Source organism: Notolepis coatsorum (genome assembly GCF_963971535.1).
Source record: "Notolepis coatsorum genome assembly, chromosome: 15".
In the NCBI taxonomy this organism is placed as follows: Eukaryota; Metazoa; Chordata; class Actinopteri; order Aulopiformes; family Paralepididae; genus Notolepis; species Notolepis coatsorum.
In genome coordinates, this window is record NC_140179.1 from 4,185,968 (window position 1) to 4,206,618 (window position 20,651).

At 43.4% G+C, this 20,651-nt stretch overlaps 1 protein-coding gene across 1 annotated transcript in view; it reads left to right on the plus strand.

Moving 5' to 3' along the window:
* The window catches only part of LOC311241634 (histone-lysine N-methyltransferase PRDM7-like), a gene marked incomplete at its 5' end in the record, with an annotated part of 37,006 nt that extends 32,679 nt beyond the window's left edge, over positions 1–4,327 (plus strand). The window contains 2 exons of the mRNA XM_084330510.1: positions 60–570; positions 3,597–4,327. Coding sequence (XP_084186636.1) covers positions 60–570; positions 3,597–3,646 — 561 coding nt within the window. The 3' untranslated portion in view covers positions 3,647–4,327. The remainder of the gene's footprint in view (positions 1–59; positions 571–3,596) is intronic.
* Positions 4,328–20,651: the final 16,324 nt, after the last annotated feature.

Genomic DNA, 20,651 nt, shown 5'->3' on the forward strand with positions numbered 1-20,651 from the left:
CTGACCCCTCCTTGTTTTCTGCTCCTAGCAGTCTGACCCCTCCTTGTTTTCTGTTCCAGCTGACCTACACAGGAGAGAAGCCCCACCGGTGTGAGCAGTGTGGGAGGGGCTTCAGTAGGTTAGGTATCCTCAAGGACCACCTTCTGACCCACACAGGAGAGAAGCCCCACCGGTGTGAGCAGTGTGGGAGGGGCTTCAGTAGGTTGGGTATCCTCAAGGACCACCTTCTGACCCACACAGGAGAGAAGCCCCACCGGTGTGAGCAGTGTGGGAGGGGCTTCAGTAGGTTAGGTACCCTCAAGGACCACCTTCTGACCCACACTGGAGAGAAGCCCCACCAGTGTGAGGAGTGTGGGAGGAGTTTCACTCTGTCACGTACCCTCAAGGACCACCTTCTGACCCACACTGGAGAGAAGCCCTACCACTGCCAACAGTGTGGGAGGAGCTTCAGTCTGTTAGCTACCTTCAAGGACCACCAGAGGATCCACACTGGAGAGAAGCCCTACCACTGCCAACAGTGTGGGAGGAGTTTCATCCAGTCTAACAATCTGAAGAAACACAAGTGTGAAGGTGAGTGCTCACACCTCTAGGTTCTGTATGATATATATACATAATCAGAATCATATTTAAGACTTTTTAAGGCCTAAAATTCTGTTCAATTTAAGACTTTAGGACCCTGCATACAAGCAGGGTTCGCACAAGGTCCTTGAAGTGCTTAAAAAAAATATATATATATATATATATATATATATATATATATAAAAAAAAGTCGAGACCTGGAATTCCTTAAACAGCCCATTTTTAACAAGGTACTTAACACTTTCAGTGCCCAGCAGGGGGCGCACATTTAGTGCTTGAATGCCCACCATCCACTTCAATGTTAACGTTAATATCGCCTAATCTGTTTTAAATTATGGCTATGTGTCTAATCTGCCCGTCGCTTATCAATGACATTTCCAGTCAACATTGTCGAAGCGGATTGTTTTTTTATCTGTTCATTTCCGTTTTATAGCATTTTGAAAAGCCCTCGTTTTCAAGGGGAAAAAAAAAAGAATCCCTGATAAACGCCCTGATACTGTAATATTCTAGAATGTTGTAATTTTTCGGCCTATTTATGAATCGTTTTCAAATAAACGATAGTATATGTGTACGTATGCACGCTGGTGCCGCAAGCTGTAAATCGATTCTCTTAGTTCCTGATCACTCGCACAGTCAAAACTAGGGATGGGTATCGTTAGGATTTTATCGATACTACTACTCTTATCGATACTGCTTAACGGTTCGGTACTTTATCGATACTCTTTATCGGTTCTTTTAGATTATTATTTAAATATATTTAAATTTTAAAAAAAATTATAAATTATTATTTGAACGGCTTAAGGCTATATCTGTACTTGATATTTGTTTGTTGTGTTGCATATTTGAAATAAACTTCAATCAAATCAAACCCCCGGCCCCCTCTTAAAAAACAAAAACCTGTGTTTAACCTGGCCATCTATAAAACATCATGCTAAAACTGTGAAACAAATGTCCTACTCCCCTAAAGAAAGAAATACATAGCAAACATGACTCAGTTATGCAATAGTGCTGCTGCTTTTTATTTTGTTAAAATCTTTTAGTTATTAAGACTACAAAATGACTACAACGATTTCACGACGTTTTCCTGTCCACGCCGGAAGTGCATCGGATACCTACCTTAACGTTACATTTTCAACAACGGAACAGATTGTTGCTAATTAAACACTTCATGGAAACGGAGTAACGTTAACGCTATGTCGAGTTCATACGTGTAGTATGAACTCGGCGAGTCGGCATAACGTTAACGTTAGTCAGTTTCAGTGTTGCTGGATGGTATACTCTTATTAGCTCCGTAGCTAACGTAGCTAGCCACGTTAACGTTAAATGTTCAACAACAGAACAGATTGCTGCTAATTAAACACTTCATGGAAACGGATTAACGTTATCGCTATGTCGAGTTCATAAGTGTAGTGTAGTATGAACTCGGCATAACGTTAGAGTGTACCATCCAGCAACACTGAAACTGACTACTAGCTCCGTAGCTAACGTAGCTAGCCACGGACAGGCACCTCCAGTCCCTACCCGTGTATGTGTGAGTGGCTCGCAACAAGTGTGTGTAATGGCTTGCTGCGGCTCGCTTCTCGTGCAGAGACAGAGAGAGGATCGTTCGCAACTTTTAAATAATAATAATAATTTCTCTAGAGTATCGATAGCAGTACCGAGGACGTCGGAGCTTATAAATACTCCGGTATTTTCTAATATAGTACCGGTTCCCGTTCAAAACCGGGGTCCGGGGGGCATCCCTAGTCAAAACAGCCATATCACATATAGGGGAAAAGCTTATATCTCCGTGAAAACAGGTCTGCTTATCCTAAGACTGGTAAAATAGATTCATTACCTGAGATCAGATGGTATCCAAATGGATTATTCCAATTCCTGATCGCCATTCTAAAAATCGATCCTTTTATTGATCCAATGCGTATACTGTAAAACACATTACACGCTGTGCTGAGGGTCCAGAATGAATCTGATCGGCTCCGGTTACATGCGTGAGAAGTAAAATGTGGATTCCGTAGTTTTTTTTTCTCCATTTTCATTGAGTCCAATCCAAAAGGGTGCATTACCATCTGGGAGACGATAGGGGGTGCTTTTTTCCACATCTGAGCGCCTGGTGGGGCAGGCTTACCAACGGTAGACTCGGTTGATGAAATATGAATTCAGATCGCTAATAAAAAAAGATTTATGAGATTTCTCGTGATGGGCATTCAAAGTGTTAAAGTCCTTGAAATTCAAATCAACCATTCGCATTGAAGGTTTTGTTCATCCATGATAAAAATGTTCAAGACATTTTATTTATTTTAATTTAAAGTCTAACCAATTGTCGGAAATTGGTTTTAAGTCATAAATATTGGATCAGATATCTTTTTTTATAAAAAAAAAACGCATTTAAAAGTTAATTGAATTGAATTTTTTAATAAGCTATCCGGCTGCAAGCTAGCCTAGCTTAGCACGAATGAATAGAAGCAGATACTGACCATTAGCCTAGCAAAACTCAGTGAGAGGTGTTTTGGCCAACAGCTGGGCTAGTTGGTCCATATCTGCTTCCATTCATTTGTGCTAAGCTAGGCTAGCTTGCAGCCGGATAGCTTTCTACCGAACGCACAGAGAGGAAATGTATATCTATCTTCTTGTCTGACTCTGGAGAAGACTAAGCGCATTTCCTATAATCTTGGCGTGGTCCTTTAATATGCATGACATGTAGCCTATTAACCATTCAAAGGGCATTTCCTGTTTCATGTCTACTATAATGGTAAAGGGCTGCATTTATATAACGGCTTTTATCCAAAGCGCTTTACGATTTTGTTCCTCACATTTTACCCCGTTCACACACCGACGGCGGAGGCGACCACGCAAGGTGCCAACCTGCTCATCGGGTTAGTTAGGGGTTAAGTGTCTTGCTCAAGGACACTTCGACACACTGCCCGGGAGGTGCGGGAATCGAACAGTGAACCTCCGGATCTACCTCCTGAGCCATTGTCGCTCACTCACCTGGCTTTTGTGTGTGTGTGTGTGTCCAGGGCGTGGACCTGAGGAAGACGGTGGACCGAGAGCGACTACTTCCACCTGACCACCAGGGGGCGTACAGCCTCTACTTCCACCTGACCAACGACAACTTGGACAAGGCCTTGGAGACGCTACAGGCTGCCGTAGACAGACTGTGCTCCGAGCCCCAGTGGGTCCCGGTCAACTGGGTGTACTGAGCGACCCGTGACCCCATGGCCGACCTCTCTTAACACATTGAGTGCCACACCCCTTCCGGGAAGTGACCACTTCCGTGCCGCCCATTAACCCCATGTAAACGCAGTTGTAGTTTGTAGAACTAAACCTATATTTTATAGTAAAACTAAAAGTTTAATGCCTTCAAAAGAAAGAAGGGACCGCGCACACTCCTCAGGACTGGTTTTTGCTTTTTTTTTTTATTGCACAACGCATTTAGCTTCTGCTTCCTCGGGTGCTATATTTTATAGTATCGCTATGGGTCTAATAACGCCCTCGAGTCTCATTGAGCTGCTTCTGGTCAACGTGCAAAAAACGGATTCCTTTTTCATCCGTACATTTCCATTTTATGCAGTTTTGAATATGAACATAGTCCGGCCGCTTCTGAGCAATTCCAGGGAAAAGACACAAACATGGTTTTTGTGTAATTCAATAAACACGTTGTAATTTTTCGCCTGATTATCGGATCTTCCTGAAATCAACGCTGGATCATCACTATTATCCTTTGCGTGCACGCATGCAATGTGGCTTAGACCGGCGCCCCCCCCCCCCCCCCCCCCCGCAACCCAATGGCAGAACAGCTAGACACATAAACACATATAGCTTCAATCGCAGTAGAAATAAATATCAGATTAACGCAAGCTTTCATATATAGTGTCCTTACCTGGTCTCTGAAGTATTGGGGAGAAAATAATCCAATAATCTCATCGCCATTCCAGTTATCCACAGCGATCGTGCCTCCGACATTATTGGGCATTGCTCTTCAACGGGCGGGCGGGGTCAGTTGTCCAAGCCATCCCTAGAAGCGTGTGTTTTGCCGGAGTGTTTAGGACCCGCCCCCACGCCGCAGCTCAGTATAGAAAATAAACGAACCCATTTCTAACCGGGTGCATTACTGGCCGGTATAATGCCGTCTGCCAGCTCAGACACACTCGGAACATTATGCACAAGGTGCGCCGCTGAATTATGAATGGGTATAGATAATAAAAGAAATACCGTGACAGAAACGTAGTTCTACGTTTCCGGCACTCACCGATCGGACGACAGAAACGTAGTTCTACGTGAACAGCACTCGAGTATAGTCGGGTTTTCATCGTTATTTCTTTTATTCAATATTTACATTCATTATAGGCACACAGACTCGGGGTTAACGTGGGGAATCATCCTGAGAATGCCAAATTGCAATACCGGCTGCATCCACCCAGGTGGCAGTATCTAGCACCTTTTGAAACCTCTTAAACTCTTGTATCTTGTACCTTATATCTTGGCCTGTGCAACGATCAAATGTCTCCGGGGGCACTTTTCTTGGTCAGGCTAGGCGAGCGGGTATCCCGATCCCATTGAGAAGCGTCAAATTCCCCGATGCATCTGTTGTGGTGGATTATGTTGGCGACACAATGGACACCGGTACTTGGACTCGCGATCAGACAATTGGAATATTCTTTTTGGGGTACCTCCTAGTGAAGGTAAGGACTAAATTATATCAATCCTGCTTTGATCCAACCATGATTTCACCTCTATCGCAACGTGTGTGTATCGTATGCCGTTGGTGACTATCAAAGCATCAAAAAACGACTCCCCCCCCCCCCCCCCCACCCTTTCATGCATTCATGATTAAACATACCTATTATATACATTTGATTTGGAAATAGTAGCGTGTCCAGGTGAGAAACGGCAACGCTTTTAGTCAAATTCACGTTTTTCTGCATTTTCTGGGATTAGACAGGATCACTCTAAAACTATACTTATCCCAGTCCTCGTCCCCTTCGTCCTGGTCCTGTTCCGTTTCCGGCCCCCTCTCAGCGGCCCTCTGTCTCTGTTTCCGGCCCCCCCTCGCCAGTTCCCTCTCTCTGTTGCAAACACACACACAAGCCTCAGTCCTTGTGTGGTTCTATTTGTCATGTCTGTTCTCTGCCTTATTACTGCCTATGATTTGGTGTCTGTAAATATTCCTGCTTAATCTAGTGTCCTTGTCTTGTGGTATTTATTCTGTCTAGTTTATTAGTGTCTAGTCTAGCCCCTTGTATTCATGTGTCAGTATTTTGTATCCCTAGTCTCTCAGCTGTTTCCTCTTTAGTAATCATGTGTTTAGTATTTAGTGTCTCGCCCCTCCTGTGTTCAGTGCTCGTTCATAGTTTCCTGTTACGGTTTCGTCACGTGTGTTTTTGGTATTCACTACTCGGCTCGTGTGAGCAGTCGTCATATTTGTGCCTCGGCACTTCTCAGCTCGTGTGAGCGTTCTCGTAGTGCTACGGCACCTTTTCAGCTCGTGGAGCAGTTCTTGTATTCGTACCACGTTCTCAGTAAGTTATCTATAGTGTTCTGTTTTTCGTCTTTCATTTCGTGTCTTAAGTCCGCCTTTGTCCAGGTCTAGTGTAGCCCTTTTATTTTGTTCCTTGTCCCGCGCCGGCTTGGCTGAGCCTCTGTCATTTTTCGTGTTCTCTCGTATGTCATGGATTTGCAAGTAAAGACATTATTTTTGAACTCTTGTCTCCCGACTACTCCTTCCTCCTCTGTCTGCACAACCTGGGTCCCGCCTCCAATACTTCCCATAACACCCTTGCTATAATACCACACGGCATCCCGGTATTCTCAGCATGACATGTTTATTGGCATAAACCGCTAAATGGTTACAATTACTGTGAAGTTTCTCTGTCTATTTTATCTTACTATTTTTATTATTGTCTATTTAAAACTGAATCAAACTATAAACAAGGTGGCCTGTTGGGATGTTGGATCCTAATGTGAAAAACTGATTTTATATGTCTGCACTTTATGTGCTCATTTTATGCCTGTCTTTTTTCTGTTGTGAAGCACTTTGAGCTGCAGTTTCTGTATGAAAGGTGCTCTACGAATAAAGTTATTATTATTACAATTGGGTTGCTCTCGGCTCCTCTCGGTGTGAGCTGAATACAGAAGAAGCATAGTCTCCTCCAAGCTGAATACCAAGGAGCTTAAGATCCTCTCTCCTCCAAGCTGAATACCAAGGAGCTTAAGATCCTCTCTCCTCCAAGCTGAATACCAAGGAGCTTAAGATCCCCTCTCCTCCAAGCTGAATACCAAGGAGCTTAAGATCCTCTCTCCTCCAAGCTGAATACCAAGGAGCTTAAGATCCCCTCTCCTCCAAGCTGAATACCAAGGAGCTTAAGATCCTCTCTCCTCCAAGCTGAATACCAAGGAGCTTAAGATCCTCTCTCCTCCAAGCTGAATACCAAGGAGCTTAAGATCCTCTCTCCTCCAAGCTGAATACCAAGGAGCTTAAGATCCTCTCTCCTCCAAGCTGAATACCAAGGAGCTTAAGATTCTCTCTCCTCCAAGCTGAATACCAAGGAGCTTAAGATCCTCTCTCCTCCAAGCTGATGAATACCAAGGAGCTTAAGATCCTCTCTCCTCCAAGCTGAATACCAAGGAGCTTAAGATCCTCTCTCCTCCAAGCTGAATACCAAGGAGCTTAAGATCCTCTCTCCTCCAAGCTGAATACCAAGGAGCTTAAGATCCTCTCTCCTCCAAGCTGAATACCAAGGAGCTTAAGATCCTCTCTCCTCCAAGCTGAATACCAAGGAGCTTAAGATTCTCTCTCCTCCAAGCTGAATACCAAGGAGCTTAAGATCCTCTCTCCTCCAAGCTGATGAATACCAAGGAGCTTAAGATCCTCTCTCCTCCAAGCTGAATACCAAGGAGCTTAAGATCCTCTCTCTTCCTGGCATAATGTGACCATTTGTTATTATCACCCTCTCAGATTCAGATTCCTTTATTAAGCCATTTGTGTAAAACACATTGGTAATTGTTGCGGCATTACAGTGTATGCATTTTTTATTTCTTTTTTCACAGTAACCACAACAACCTCTCCTTTGGTTCTCCCTGGCCTCCTATATCTGTTCCCCCTGTGAGAGACGCCATCTTGGATCCCTATTTAGTCCAGCTAACTAAGCTGTTGACACTCGGCATAACATCTGGTCAGAAGTAAGAATAGACTGTTCTCTAATATTAACTATCACACTACAGAAGGTTAACACTTTCACTACCACACTACAGAAGGTTAACCCTTTCACTATCACACTACAGAAGGTTAACCCCTTCACTGCGACACTACATAAGGTTAACCCTTTCACTATCTCACTACAGAAGGTTAACCCTTTCACTATCACACTACAGAAGGTTAACCCTTTCACTATCACACTACAGAAGGTTAACCCTTTCACTACCACACTACAGAAGGTTAACCCTTTCACTATCTCACTACAGAAGGTTAACCCTTTCACTATCACACTACAGAAGGTTAACCCTTTCACTATCACACTACAGAAGGTTAACCCCTTCAACTGCGACACTACATAAGGTTAACCTTTCACTACCACACTACAGAAGGTTAACCTTTCACTACCACACTACAGAAGGTTAACCTTTCACTACCACACTACAGAAGGTTAACACTTTCACTACCACACTACAGAAGGTTAACTGCGACACTACAGAAGGTTAACACTTTCACTACCACACTACAGAAGGTTAACCTTTCACTACCACACTACAGAAGGTTAACCCCTTCACTACCACACTACAGAAGGTTAACCTTTCACTACCACACTACAGACGGTTAACCTTTCACTTTCCACACTACAGAAGGTTAACCTTTCACTTTCCACACTACAGAAGGTTAACCTTTCACTACCACACTACAGAAGGTTAACCTTTCACTTTCCACACTACAGAAGGTTAACCTTTCACTGCGACAATACAGAAGAGAGTAACACCCCTGCACAAAAAGGGCAGCAAATTAGACCCGGGTAACTACCGCCCTGTTTCTATCCTTACATCCATCTCGAAAGTCATGGAAAAAATAGTATACGAACAGATCGAAAAATACCTCGCGGAAAAAAATCTAATCTACGAATTCCAATCTGGCTTCAGAACATCCCACTCCACTGACACATGCCTTCTCTACTTGAACGACCACATCAAACAAGAGGTGGACGCGGGCAAATACTGCGGCATGGTCATGCTGGACCTACAAAAGGCCTTCGACACTGTCAATCACACCATTCTGATTGACAAGCTAAAAGCAATTGGTTTTGATAGTTTATCAGTGAGCTGGATACAATCCTACCTGGAGGGGAGGGAACAGATGGTGGAAGTAAACGGTACCCTATCCCCCCCCCTCACAGTGAGCTGTGGTGTTCCACAAGGAAGCATACTAGGACCGCTACTATTCCTAATTTATGCAAATGACATGTCGTCAGCTTGTGACTGCAACTTGTTCCTGTTTGCGGACGACTCAGCCCTGCTGGTCTCTGACAAGAACAAGTTACAGGTTGAAAAAGCCCTCAGCTCGGAACTAGGCAAAATCTGCATATGGCTCGCCGACAACAAACTATCATTACACATGGGCAAAACAGAGTCCATTCTCTTCGGTTCAAATAACAAACTCAGCAAGACTGACGACTTCTCGGTTACAGTGGGTGACAATATTGTCACAAGGAAAGATGAAATTACCTACCTGGGTTCCATCCTAGAGGCTAATCTTTCCTGTGACAAAATGGCATCCAATGTAATAAAAAAAGTCAACCAACGAACGCGATTCTTGTACCGGATCTCCTCTCTGGTAAACAAGAATACCCTGAAGACTCTAGCAGGAGCACTCATTCAAGGGTACTACGACTATGCTTGCACCTCATGGTACCAAAGCACCTCAAAGGCACTAAAAAACAAATTACAAACATCTCAAAACAAGCTAGTCAGACTACTACTTGACCTGACTCCTAGAACCCACCTCACCCCTGCCCACTTTGACAACCTAGGATGGCTTAGAGTAGACGACAGAGTACAGCAACTTGCAATGGGCCTGGTCTACAAGATACACTACGCGACCAAGGTACCCATGTACATGTCAAAATACTTCCCAAAGGTCAGTGAATACCACGATCACAACACCAGAGGGAGCTCCACAAATCATGTAAAACCCAGATTCGGCTCAAACAAGGGACTAAACACGTTTCGCAATTATGCCACATCAATGTGGAACGCCCTGCCTAAAGCTGTAAAGGAATGTGAATCACTACCCACCTTCAAAAACACTCTCAAAAAACATCTACGTGAGACTGCAATTCGAAACTGGCCCCTACAAATGTCCTAACCTAGTTGTACAGTAAATGACCAAGTAAGGCTTTGTCAACATTCCAATGTACAGTGTAAAATGTGTGTGTGTCCCCTACCCAACCCCCCCCCCCCCCCCACCTCCAATGTACAGCCCTCACCCAACCCACCCAACCCCACCCCACCAACCTCCTCCAATGTACAGTTTCTACGCCAAATGTATATACACTCCTTTTCTGGACACTTTTGTATCACAAACAGTACTGTATTTGCAAATCTGATATGTCATAAATGTATAGATGTAGCAGTACTGTCTATCTGTATGTCATGTATGTCATATATGTTATGATGAATTGAAAATGGGGGACCCTGGTGGAAACAAGACGAAAGTCTTTCTCTGGTCTGCATCCCCTTAACAATTGTATGTATTGAGATGTACTGTACTGTACCCATTCTGCAATCTGTTAATAAACTTTTCAATCAATCAATCAAGGTTATCGCTTTCACTGCCACGTGACAATGGGTTAACCCTTTTGCTAGCACACTACAGAAGGTTAACCCTTTCACTACCACACTACAGACGGTGGTAGTGAAGGGGTTAACCTTCTGTAGTGTGGTAGTGAAAGGCGTAAGGTCCAAGTGAACTTTTAGACCTATGTAATTGTCTTAATGGTTTTATCTTCTAAGAAAACGCTTCACTATGGGGTCGCCTTGTTTCTGTATGAGCCCCTGAGAGTGCTTCATACAGTAAAAGTAAGTAAAGGGGAATATTCAATATACATATATACAATACAGTGTCAAATGAGTAACGGTGAGGTACAATGCAGAAATGAGGTATGAATGTAGTGCAAATGTCTTTAATAATAGATAAATATAATGTAGTGTTAAAGTGTCTAAAGTGAGTGTTAAGGTTGTTTGTTTAAAGTGAGTGTGTGGATGCGTGTGCAATGAGTGTCGATGATGGGTTGTTACATGGAGTCATTGAGCATCCTGATGGCCTGGGGATAGAAGCTCCTTTTTTTTCTTATCCACTTTTTCTCCCCATTTTCTATTTTTCTCCCATCCCAATTTCATATTTCCAATTCTCCCCTCCCCTGTCTTGAACGTTGCTAGACTATGCCTCCCACAGGTCGGTTGTAGTGAGGATAGAAGCCTTGCATCACGTGTCCCCTCCGGTACACGAGGAGGCAGCCTGTCGCATCTCGAAGCTCGAACTCCCGGTGGCGAGGAGTAACGCGTGGGAGGCTCACGCTGCCCCCGTCACTTCCTGCTTCCGTCGCACCGGCGTCACCAAACCGACCTGTAGGAGTCGCTGTCCACAACGTCAAATCCCCACCCACCGGCTTTCCCACCCTCTTAACACTTGCGTTAGTATGAACGACCGGCCAGCCGGTAGCAACGCCGAGAGCTGGGCTCGAACCCAGCGTCTCCTGCGTTAAAGGCGAGCGCCTTGCCCACTGCGCCAATCAGCCTCCCTGGATAGAAGCTCCTTCTGAGTCTCTCTGTACTGGCCATGAGACTCCGGTAGCGCTTGCCTGACCACAACAGTTCAAAGGATCACTCTGAAACTATACTTATATTCACCACGGTATAACACACGAACGTATTGATGAGAGAATTTATTCTTTTTCACATATTGAACGATAGATAGTTGATGTTGGCTTCAACCGTGCAAGGTGCCGACCTGCTCACCTGGAGCAGTTAGCTTCAACCATGCAAGGTGCCGACCTGCTCACCTGGAGCAGTTAGCTTCAACCGTGCAAGGTGCCGACCTGCTCACCTGGAGCAGTTAGCTTCAACCGTGCAAGGTGCCGACCTGCTCACCTGGAGCAGTTAGCTTCAACCGTGCAAGGTGCCGACCTGCTCACCTGGAGCAGTTAGCTTCAACCGTGCAAGGTGCCGACCTGCTCACCTGGAGCAGTTAGCTTCAACCATGCAAGGTGCTGACCTGCTCACCTGGAGCAGTTAGCTTCAACCATGCAAGGTGCCGACCTGCTCACCTGGAGCAGTTAGTGCTTCAACCATGCAAGGTGCCGACCTGCTCACCTGGAGCAGTTAGCTTCAACCATGCAAGGTGCTGACCTGCTCACCTGGAGCAGTTAGCTTCAACCATGCAAGGTGCCGACCTGCTCACCTGGAGCAGTTAGTGCTTCAACCATGCAAGGTGCCGACCTGCTCACCTGGAGCAGTTAGCTTCAACCATGCAAGGTGCCGACCTGCTCACCTGGAGCAGTTAGCTTCAACCGTGCAAGGTGCCGACCTGCTCACCTGGAGCAGTTAGCTTCAACCGTGCAAGGTGCCGACCTGCTCACCTGGAGCAGTTAGCTTCAACCATGCAAGGTGCCGACCTGCTCACCTGGAGCAGTTAGCTTCAACCGTGCAAGGTGCCGACCTGCTCATCTGGAGCAGTTAGCTTCAACCGTGCAAGGTGCCGACCTGCTCACCTGGAGCAGTTAGCGCTTCAGGGTCTCTTTGTTCTGGAGGAGCCGGAATCAAACTGGGAACCTTCCGATTACCGGACGGCCTCTACCTCCGGGGCGACTGTCGCCACTTTGTACTGGAACAAGTGAAATAATCTCACCCTTTTGGTACATTTTCTCTTTCTTAAAAAAAACAATAACTACCAACAAATTATTTTAAGACTCACATTATTTTATAGAAATGGATGTTTCTCTAGTGGACGGGAGACGTCACCTCAGTCTGCGTCACACAGCGGTGTGGCAGCGCAGTTTAGCTGCTTGTTCTGACGGCCTGTCGGAGGACTCTTATCAGCGTTACACCACGCTTATTAAAAGTACCGCAATATTTAATGGTGCTATATATAACATTCAGTTTGTTTGTTACAAATGCATTGTTTGTTATTTAATGTGTTTGTTGTGGTTGTTTTATTAATACATTATTTAATTCTGTTTGTTGCGGTTGGTTAGATTTTCTTGAATGTTTTTATGGAGGCAAAATATATATATATTTTTTTTATAAGTACGTTGCACAAACTATTGTCTCTGTGCCTGCTCACACAAATACCACAAACACAACACAACTACAATTAAATATGAAGAGAAATATAGAAATAAAGTAAATAGAAAATGTAAAATATTTTTAGTGTAGTGAAAGTGTAATTATATATAAAGATGTTTCTGAGGTATTGTGTTATTGGACTGAAGAGTGATTTACAGAAGATGCAGAAGTAACGGCAGCGTAATAAATACAGGGTTTAACCCTTTCACTACCAAACGGGTAACCCTTTCACTGCGACAATACACAGAAGATTGATTGATTGAAAACTTTATTAACAGATTGCAGAATGGGTACAATACAGTACAGCTCAATACACACAATTGTTAAGGGGATGCAGACCAGAGAAAGACTTTCGTCTTGTTTACATCAGGGTCCCCCATTTTCAATTCATCAGGACATATATGACATACAGATAGACAGTACTGCTACATCTATACATTTATGACATACCAGATTTGCAAATACAGTACTGTTTGTGATACAAAAAGAGTCCAGAAAAGAGAGTATATACATTTAACGTAAACTGTACATTGGAGGAGGTTGGGGGGGGGGGGGGGGGGGACACACTGTACAAGCTAAACTGTACATTGGAATATTGACAACCATACTTGGTCATTTACTGTACATTGGAGGGGGTTGGGTTAGGACATTTACAGGGGCCAGTTTGGAATTGCTGTCTCCTGTAGGTGCTCCTTGAGAGTGGTTTTAAAAGTGGGTAGTGATTCACATTCCTTTACAGCTGTGGGTAGGGTGTTCCACATTGATGTGGCATAATTGCGAAACGTGTTTTGTCCCTTGTTTGAGCTGAATCTGGGTTTAACATGATTTGTGGAGCTCCCTCTGGTGTTGTGGTCGTGGTATTCACTGACCTTTGGGAAGTATTTTGACATGTACATGGGTACCTTAGTCGTGTAGTGTTGTATCTGTTAATCTTGTAGACCAGGCCCATTGCAAGTTGCTGTACTCTGTCTTCTACTCTAAGCCATCCTAGGTTGTCAAAGTGGGCAGGGGTGAGGTGGGTTCTAGGAGTAAGGTCAAGCAGTAGTCTGACCAGTTTGTTTTGTGATGTTTGTAATTTTGTTTTTAGCGCCTTTGAGGTGCTTTGGTAACATGAGGTGCAAGCATAGTCATAGTACCCTTGAATAGAGTCTTCAGGGTATTCTTGTTTACCAGAGGAGATCCGGTACAATAATAGAGTTCTTTGGTTGACTTTTTTTTATTACTTTAAATAATTTATTAATATTTGATTGATTGAAAAGACCTACCGGAAATGCCTACTTCACGTTGTGCAAGTGGAGAATGATGGCGGAGGCAACCATGCAAGGTGCCAACTGGCTCATCGGGAGCAATTAGGGGTTAAGTGTCTTGCTCAAGGCGTTAGTCCCTTGTTTGAGCCGAATCTGGGTTTAATATGATTTGTGGAGCTCCCTCTGGTGTTGTGGTCGTGGTATTCACTGACCTTTGGGAAGTATTTTGACATGTACATGGGTACCTTAGTGCTGTAGTGTATCTTGTAGACCAGGCCCATTGCAAGTTGCTGTACTCTGTCGTCTACTCTAAGCCATCCTAGGTTGTCAAAGTGTGCAGGGGTGAGGTGGGTTCTGAGTACAGTCAAGCCTGCAGTGTTTTTAGCGCCTTTGAGGTGCTTTGGTACCATGAGGTGCAAGCATAGTCGTAGTACCCTTGAATGAGTGCTCCTGCCAGAGTCTTCAGGGTATTCTTGTTTACCAGAGGAGATCCGGTACCAGAATCTAGTTTGTTGGTTGACTTTTTTGATTACATTGGATTGGATGCCATTTTGTCACAGGAAATATTTGCCTCTAGGATGGAACCCAGGTATGTAATTTCATCTTTCCTTGTGACAACATTGTCACCCACTGTAACTGAGAAGCCATCGGTCTTGCTGAGTTTGTTATTTGAACCGAAGAGAATTGACACGCTGCCTGGGAGGAGCGGGAATCAAACCGGGAACCTCCGAATTACCAGACGACTGCGCTACCTCCCGGGCCACTGTCGCCCCATATTATTAGCATATCATACATTCTAATGAGTTTGGATCAATTCACGTTTTAATTCAAGATGTAGATTTTATTTAAAATATTGTACAACTTCTGTCATGAAAAGGTTTTACTATCCAACCTAATGACAAGTAAATGTGAATGGATGTTCTATCATCATAAAGTAAACAACTTGTTTTGATTTTTAATTGATTGAATTTAAAGTGAATTGATTCCAACCCTATAGGGGAGAGTGGGGTCATTTGTGCCAAGGGGCAAGTAGTGTCACCCCTGTTATCTAGAAAACCATAGAAGAAGTTGGTCATGTGACAACATATCTTTGAAGAGGCATCCATTTCACTCAACCTGCAAAGGGAGACACATTTAAGTTCAAAAAACGTTGTTTTGCATTCCAAAGTAAAATTTGTATGATCATGTTTTTTTTTATTGCTGTGTTTGAACAATTATAGACGACTTTGAAAACAGTTCACACATTCCCATATATGATATGAATATTGTTGACTAATCATGTAATTCATTATTACAACCGTTTACCACCTACTATTGTCTAATTTGCGCAATTAACTATAGCAGCTTTATTATGGCCACTGAACTGTACAGGTTAATTTACCTTGGACTCCAAGGTAAATTAACCTGTACAGTTCAGTGGCCATAATAAAGACAGAAGAGTTGGTGTCGATATAAATCAAACATAGAATTCTGTTTTCCACCAATAGTCACCGTTTGGAGACGGGATGAAACGTCGCAGAAATAGAACCAAAGCGACAGATTTTCCCATTCGCTGACGCACGGACCTTATAGGTTTCAATGTCCGCGTCGCTGTATGTTAATAATGTTCGGGCATTCTCTCATAATCTCATTTGATAAAAGTAGGCTACATCTCTCAACACTGTGCAATAAAGACTAGGGCATGTAGTGGGGGCTGCTCGGTGATGATGTACTAGTAGGCCTTCTTCTATCTATAGGCTAATGGATTTATTTATGTGCACTAAACCCACTGACTGCTGTTGCTTGCGATCAATGGGTCATTAGGCCACTGGCCTTATCGACTCACACGATTCAGAATGTTTCTCCCGCGATATATCACCAATCTTAATGAAATTGCTGTATAAACCACCTGGAGTATTATAGGTGGCCAAACTGGCGAGGCAATTCAACTTTTTGTTGTTGTGTATAACGGGGAACTGTATGAAATATTCCATGCAGCTTTGTCCTGGTAATACTAATAAGTATTCCAATATTAATCGAGTTCCTTCTCATCATCGTTGTCCATTTCATCTTCATCAACAATGTACAGTAAATGACCAAGTATGGCTTTGTCAACATTCCAATGTACAGTGTCCCCCACCCACCCACCCCCTACCCAACCCCCCCCACCCCCAACCACCTCCAATGTACAGTTACCCCCCCCACCTCAACCTCCTCCAATGTACAGTTTCTACGTCAAATGTATATACTCTCTTTTGTCATAAATGTATAGATGTAGCAGTACTGTCTATCTGTATGTCATGTATGTCATATATGTTATGATGAATTGAAAATGGGGACCCTGGTGTAAACAAGACGAAAGTCTTTCTCTGGTCTGCATCCCCTTAACAATTGTATGTATTAGTATTGAACTGTACTGTACTGTACCCATTCTGCAATCTGTTAATAAAGTTTTCAATCAATCAATCAATCATTATCATCAGCATCATGAGAATGGCAGATATCGCCAGAGAGAGGCTGACCAGAAACAGAAAGGTTGCTGCTTTAATTGCTGCCACTGCCAGGAGGGGGTATTCCAGTTGGTGACTGGGGTTGTATCTATGGCCCGCCATCTCTGCCAAAGTGCTCTTGAGCAAAGCACTGGACCGGAAAACTGGCACAGGGGAACCGCACTGCGGGCGACCCGATACAGCATGTTCCCACCTTTTCTGTTGGAGAGTACAACATATTTTATATAGGAGCGGTAATGCAAAAATATCAATGTATCATATCGACAATAAAGTAATCTTCATCATTATCATCTCTTTTACCATCATCATTATTATTACCACTGTCGTCGTCGTCATCATCGTCCTCATCTTTTGATTGAGTGGTTTACCAGCCTTTGTGACTTTTCCAAGAGAATGTCTCCCTCTTGTGGCCATGGCAGAGAATGTTGTGAAATCCATGTAGGCCTAGTTTTTACTAATATAAGGTGAAGCCTGAGAAGTGGCTAGAAAACTATTCTCGTTCCCACCTCTCGGGGGACTACTAAATTTTCACTCTGGGTGAAAGGTCGATTGGTGTAGATTTATGAATAAAAAGTTCTCCATTTAGAATCAGCCCGGTTTTGCGCTATCATAATTTTAAAGTCGGGACTAGATCTTTCCTTGCGAATGGATACTTGGCCACCGCATAGTTTTATTTGACGTATTGGTGCGAGTTCTGTCACGTATCTTGCGCTCGACCAATAGCAGCTCCCTTTGCCAAGATACAGACCACAATACATTTGTGTAAACAGTAATGTGACGTTAGCATGTCATCCACGGAGTACATCTCGACGAAAATGGACAAAAAACACATTCTAACGTTTGCAAAATAGGTTTCTAAACAATGTTATATGCATATACGCAGCGCTATAGGCAAGCGATTGGATACAGCTGAGAAACAGGCCACAACGTACATGTTATTAACCATACCATATATACCCCGCCTTCTCTCTACACACCAACAACACAGCATTGCACACGCTGTGAAAATGTCTAGAATGTTTCAAAATGTTGTTTAAAAAAATCACACAGATGGGGCGGCTGGGTGGCGCAGAGGACTAAGCGCTCGTCACCAACGCGAGAGACACTGGTATCGAATCCGGTGGTCAGCATTGCCTCCGGCTTGGCCGGCCGTCATACTGGCTCAATTGGCAGAGTCAGCGGGAGGGAAGCCGGTGGGGTGGTATTCTGGTCGTTGTAAACAGCGACTCCTACAGGTCGGTCAGGGCGCCTGCACAGCGAGGGAGGGAGATGGTGAGGGTAGTGTGATCCTCCCACGCGTTACACTTCACCAATGAGAGTCCGCACTGGCAGGTGAAAAGATGCTGCTGGCTGTCTCCTATGTCTCGGAGGAAGCATCTGATAGACTTCAGGGCTCCCTAGACCGACCAGTGGGGGGAACATGCGAGCAACGACCAGGAAGGGGAGGGGGGAATTGGCATAACGACTAAATTGGGATGGGAGAAAAACACAGGAAAAAAAACAGGAGAAAAAGTGGATAAATAAAATAAAATCACACCGATGCATGACGTCCTGTCGGGGAAATTATTCGATAAACCTCCATAAACACACAATCCACACATTCTTTTTTTTTTACATTATTCCAAATTAAAGGGATGGTGTAAGTGTTTTGATTGATTAACTATCTTGATCAAAAGTGTGTGGGTCTATTATTTTTGTCATTATACTATCCACTGAACTGCTTTATGTGTACAACCTCAATCTTTAGTCAATTTTACCAGCATATTTAATATTGCAGGTTGGGAATCACAAGGTAAAGTGTTTTTGATACAAATGTGCTGCATGCATCACGGATTGTGTGTTTATGGAGGTTGCTGACTGTGACTGAGCTCAGTACCATGTGGAGGAGATGATCGGAGCAGAACCGGCACCGCCCTGAAAGGGGTTTACAATGTTATTCTGGCTGTTGAATATATAAGAAATAATTGTCTTTATTTTCTGTGAAGTTTAAACAAATGATTAATGATAATTAGACTGCCGCTCTCTGTCCATGGTGCTGGAATATATACAATAAAAGGCGTTTTCACTGCTCTCCTGAAGTTGGGCATTACATGCAAACATAAGGCGTTGTGAATATGAGAGAGATGTAGATGGATTTGTATTGTTGTGTTAAGAGAGAGATCTGTGCAAAGGAATTCTAGTAGAAGTTGCAAAGGAGAGTAAGGGAGAGAGAAAGATAAGCTGATTAACAGCCAGACAGCACAGCTAAACACTTGCAGGCAAGTTACATCGAAACATTACTAATACCTCTCCAAAGTTACATTGATACATTACTAATACCTCTCCAAAGTTACATTGAAACATTACTAATACCGCTCCAAAGTTATATTTAAACATTGCTATACCTCTCCAAAGTTACATTGATACATTACTAATACCTCTCCTAAGTTACATTGAAACATTACTAATACCGCTCCAAAGTTATATTTAAACATTACTAATACCTCTCCAAAGTTACATTGATACATTACTAATACCTCTCCAAAGTTACATTGAAACATTACTAATACCTCTCCAAAGTTACATTGAAACATTACTAATACCTCTCCAAAGTTACATTGATACATTACTAATACCTCTCCAAAGTTACATTGATACATTACTAATACCTCTCCAAAGTTACATTGAAACATTACTAATACCTCTCCAAAGTTACATTGATACATTACTAATATCTCTCCAAAGTTACATTGAAACATTACTAATACCTCTCCAAAGTTACATTGAAACATTACTAATACCTCTCCAAAGTTACATTGAAACATTACTAATACCTCTCCAAAGTTACATTGAAACATTACTAATACCTCTCCAAAGTTATATTGATACATTACTAATATCTCTCCAAAGTTACATTGAAACATTACTAATATCTCTCAAGTTACATTGGAATCTCTGTCTGGTTTTTTTTGTTTTGTTTTTTTACAACAATAAATGTTTGGTCTTTTATAGCTCCTTAATTTTTTGTGAGGGTTTTTTCATGGTAGCCCTTTTGGCTAATCTTTACCATGGCCAATAATTCTGAAGCATAGTTTACCATGTTTTTTTTACCATGTTAAACCTTAGCCTGCACTTGGAATGAATGAATGAATGACATTTTTATTTAACAGATTGCAGAATGGGTACAATATACAGTACGGCTCAATACACACAATTGTTAAGGGGATGCAGACCAGTGTACAGTTTCTACGTCAAATGTATATACTCTCTTTTGTCATAAATGTATAGATGTAGCAGTACTGTCTATCTGTATGTCATGTATGTCATATATGTTATGATGAATTGAAAATTGGGGACCCTGATGTAAACAAGACGAAAGTCTTTCTCTGGTCTGCATCCCCTTAACAATTGTGTGTATTGAGCTGTACTGTACTTATTATGTTGAGACAATGAACACACGACCGTGTGGTTTCATTACTTTATTCGACTGCCTCTTAGGTTACAAACACAGCCCTACCTCGAGCGCTAACCACGCCCGTCTATTAAAGGCACAGTAGCCTACAATGTAACTGCTAGTATGTCACAACCTATACGTAGCATAACAGGACATAACATTTCCCCCCCCCTTCCCTCTTGCAACAGCAATAGAACATTCCAGTCCATGAACAGAAACTGAACACTTCAGTCCACCAACCCGTGGCATTTACCCAGTAACATAGTCCCCATGCCAAGCGGGTGGAGCCCTCACCCTCTGAGGGCGAGCAGGCTGGGGAGCAGGGTCTGGTGGTTGTGGTGGGTTACCTCCCACCCTGGTTGCTTCCAAGCGGGGCTGCCAACTGCGGGTTGCAGCTTGGCTCATGGATGATGCAGGCAGTGTCGGGGCACCCACCTTATGCAGGCGGTTTGAGTGCCAGCGAGAACCATCATCTAGTCTGTAGGTGGCCGGACCCAGTTGACGGGTCACTCGGAGGGGTGCTGACCAGTATGAGCTCAGCTTGTTCTTGCGGTTGGCGTGTTTAATCCTGACCCA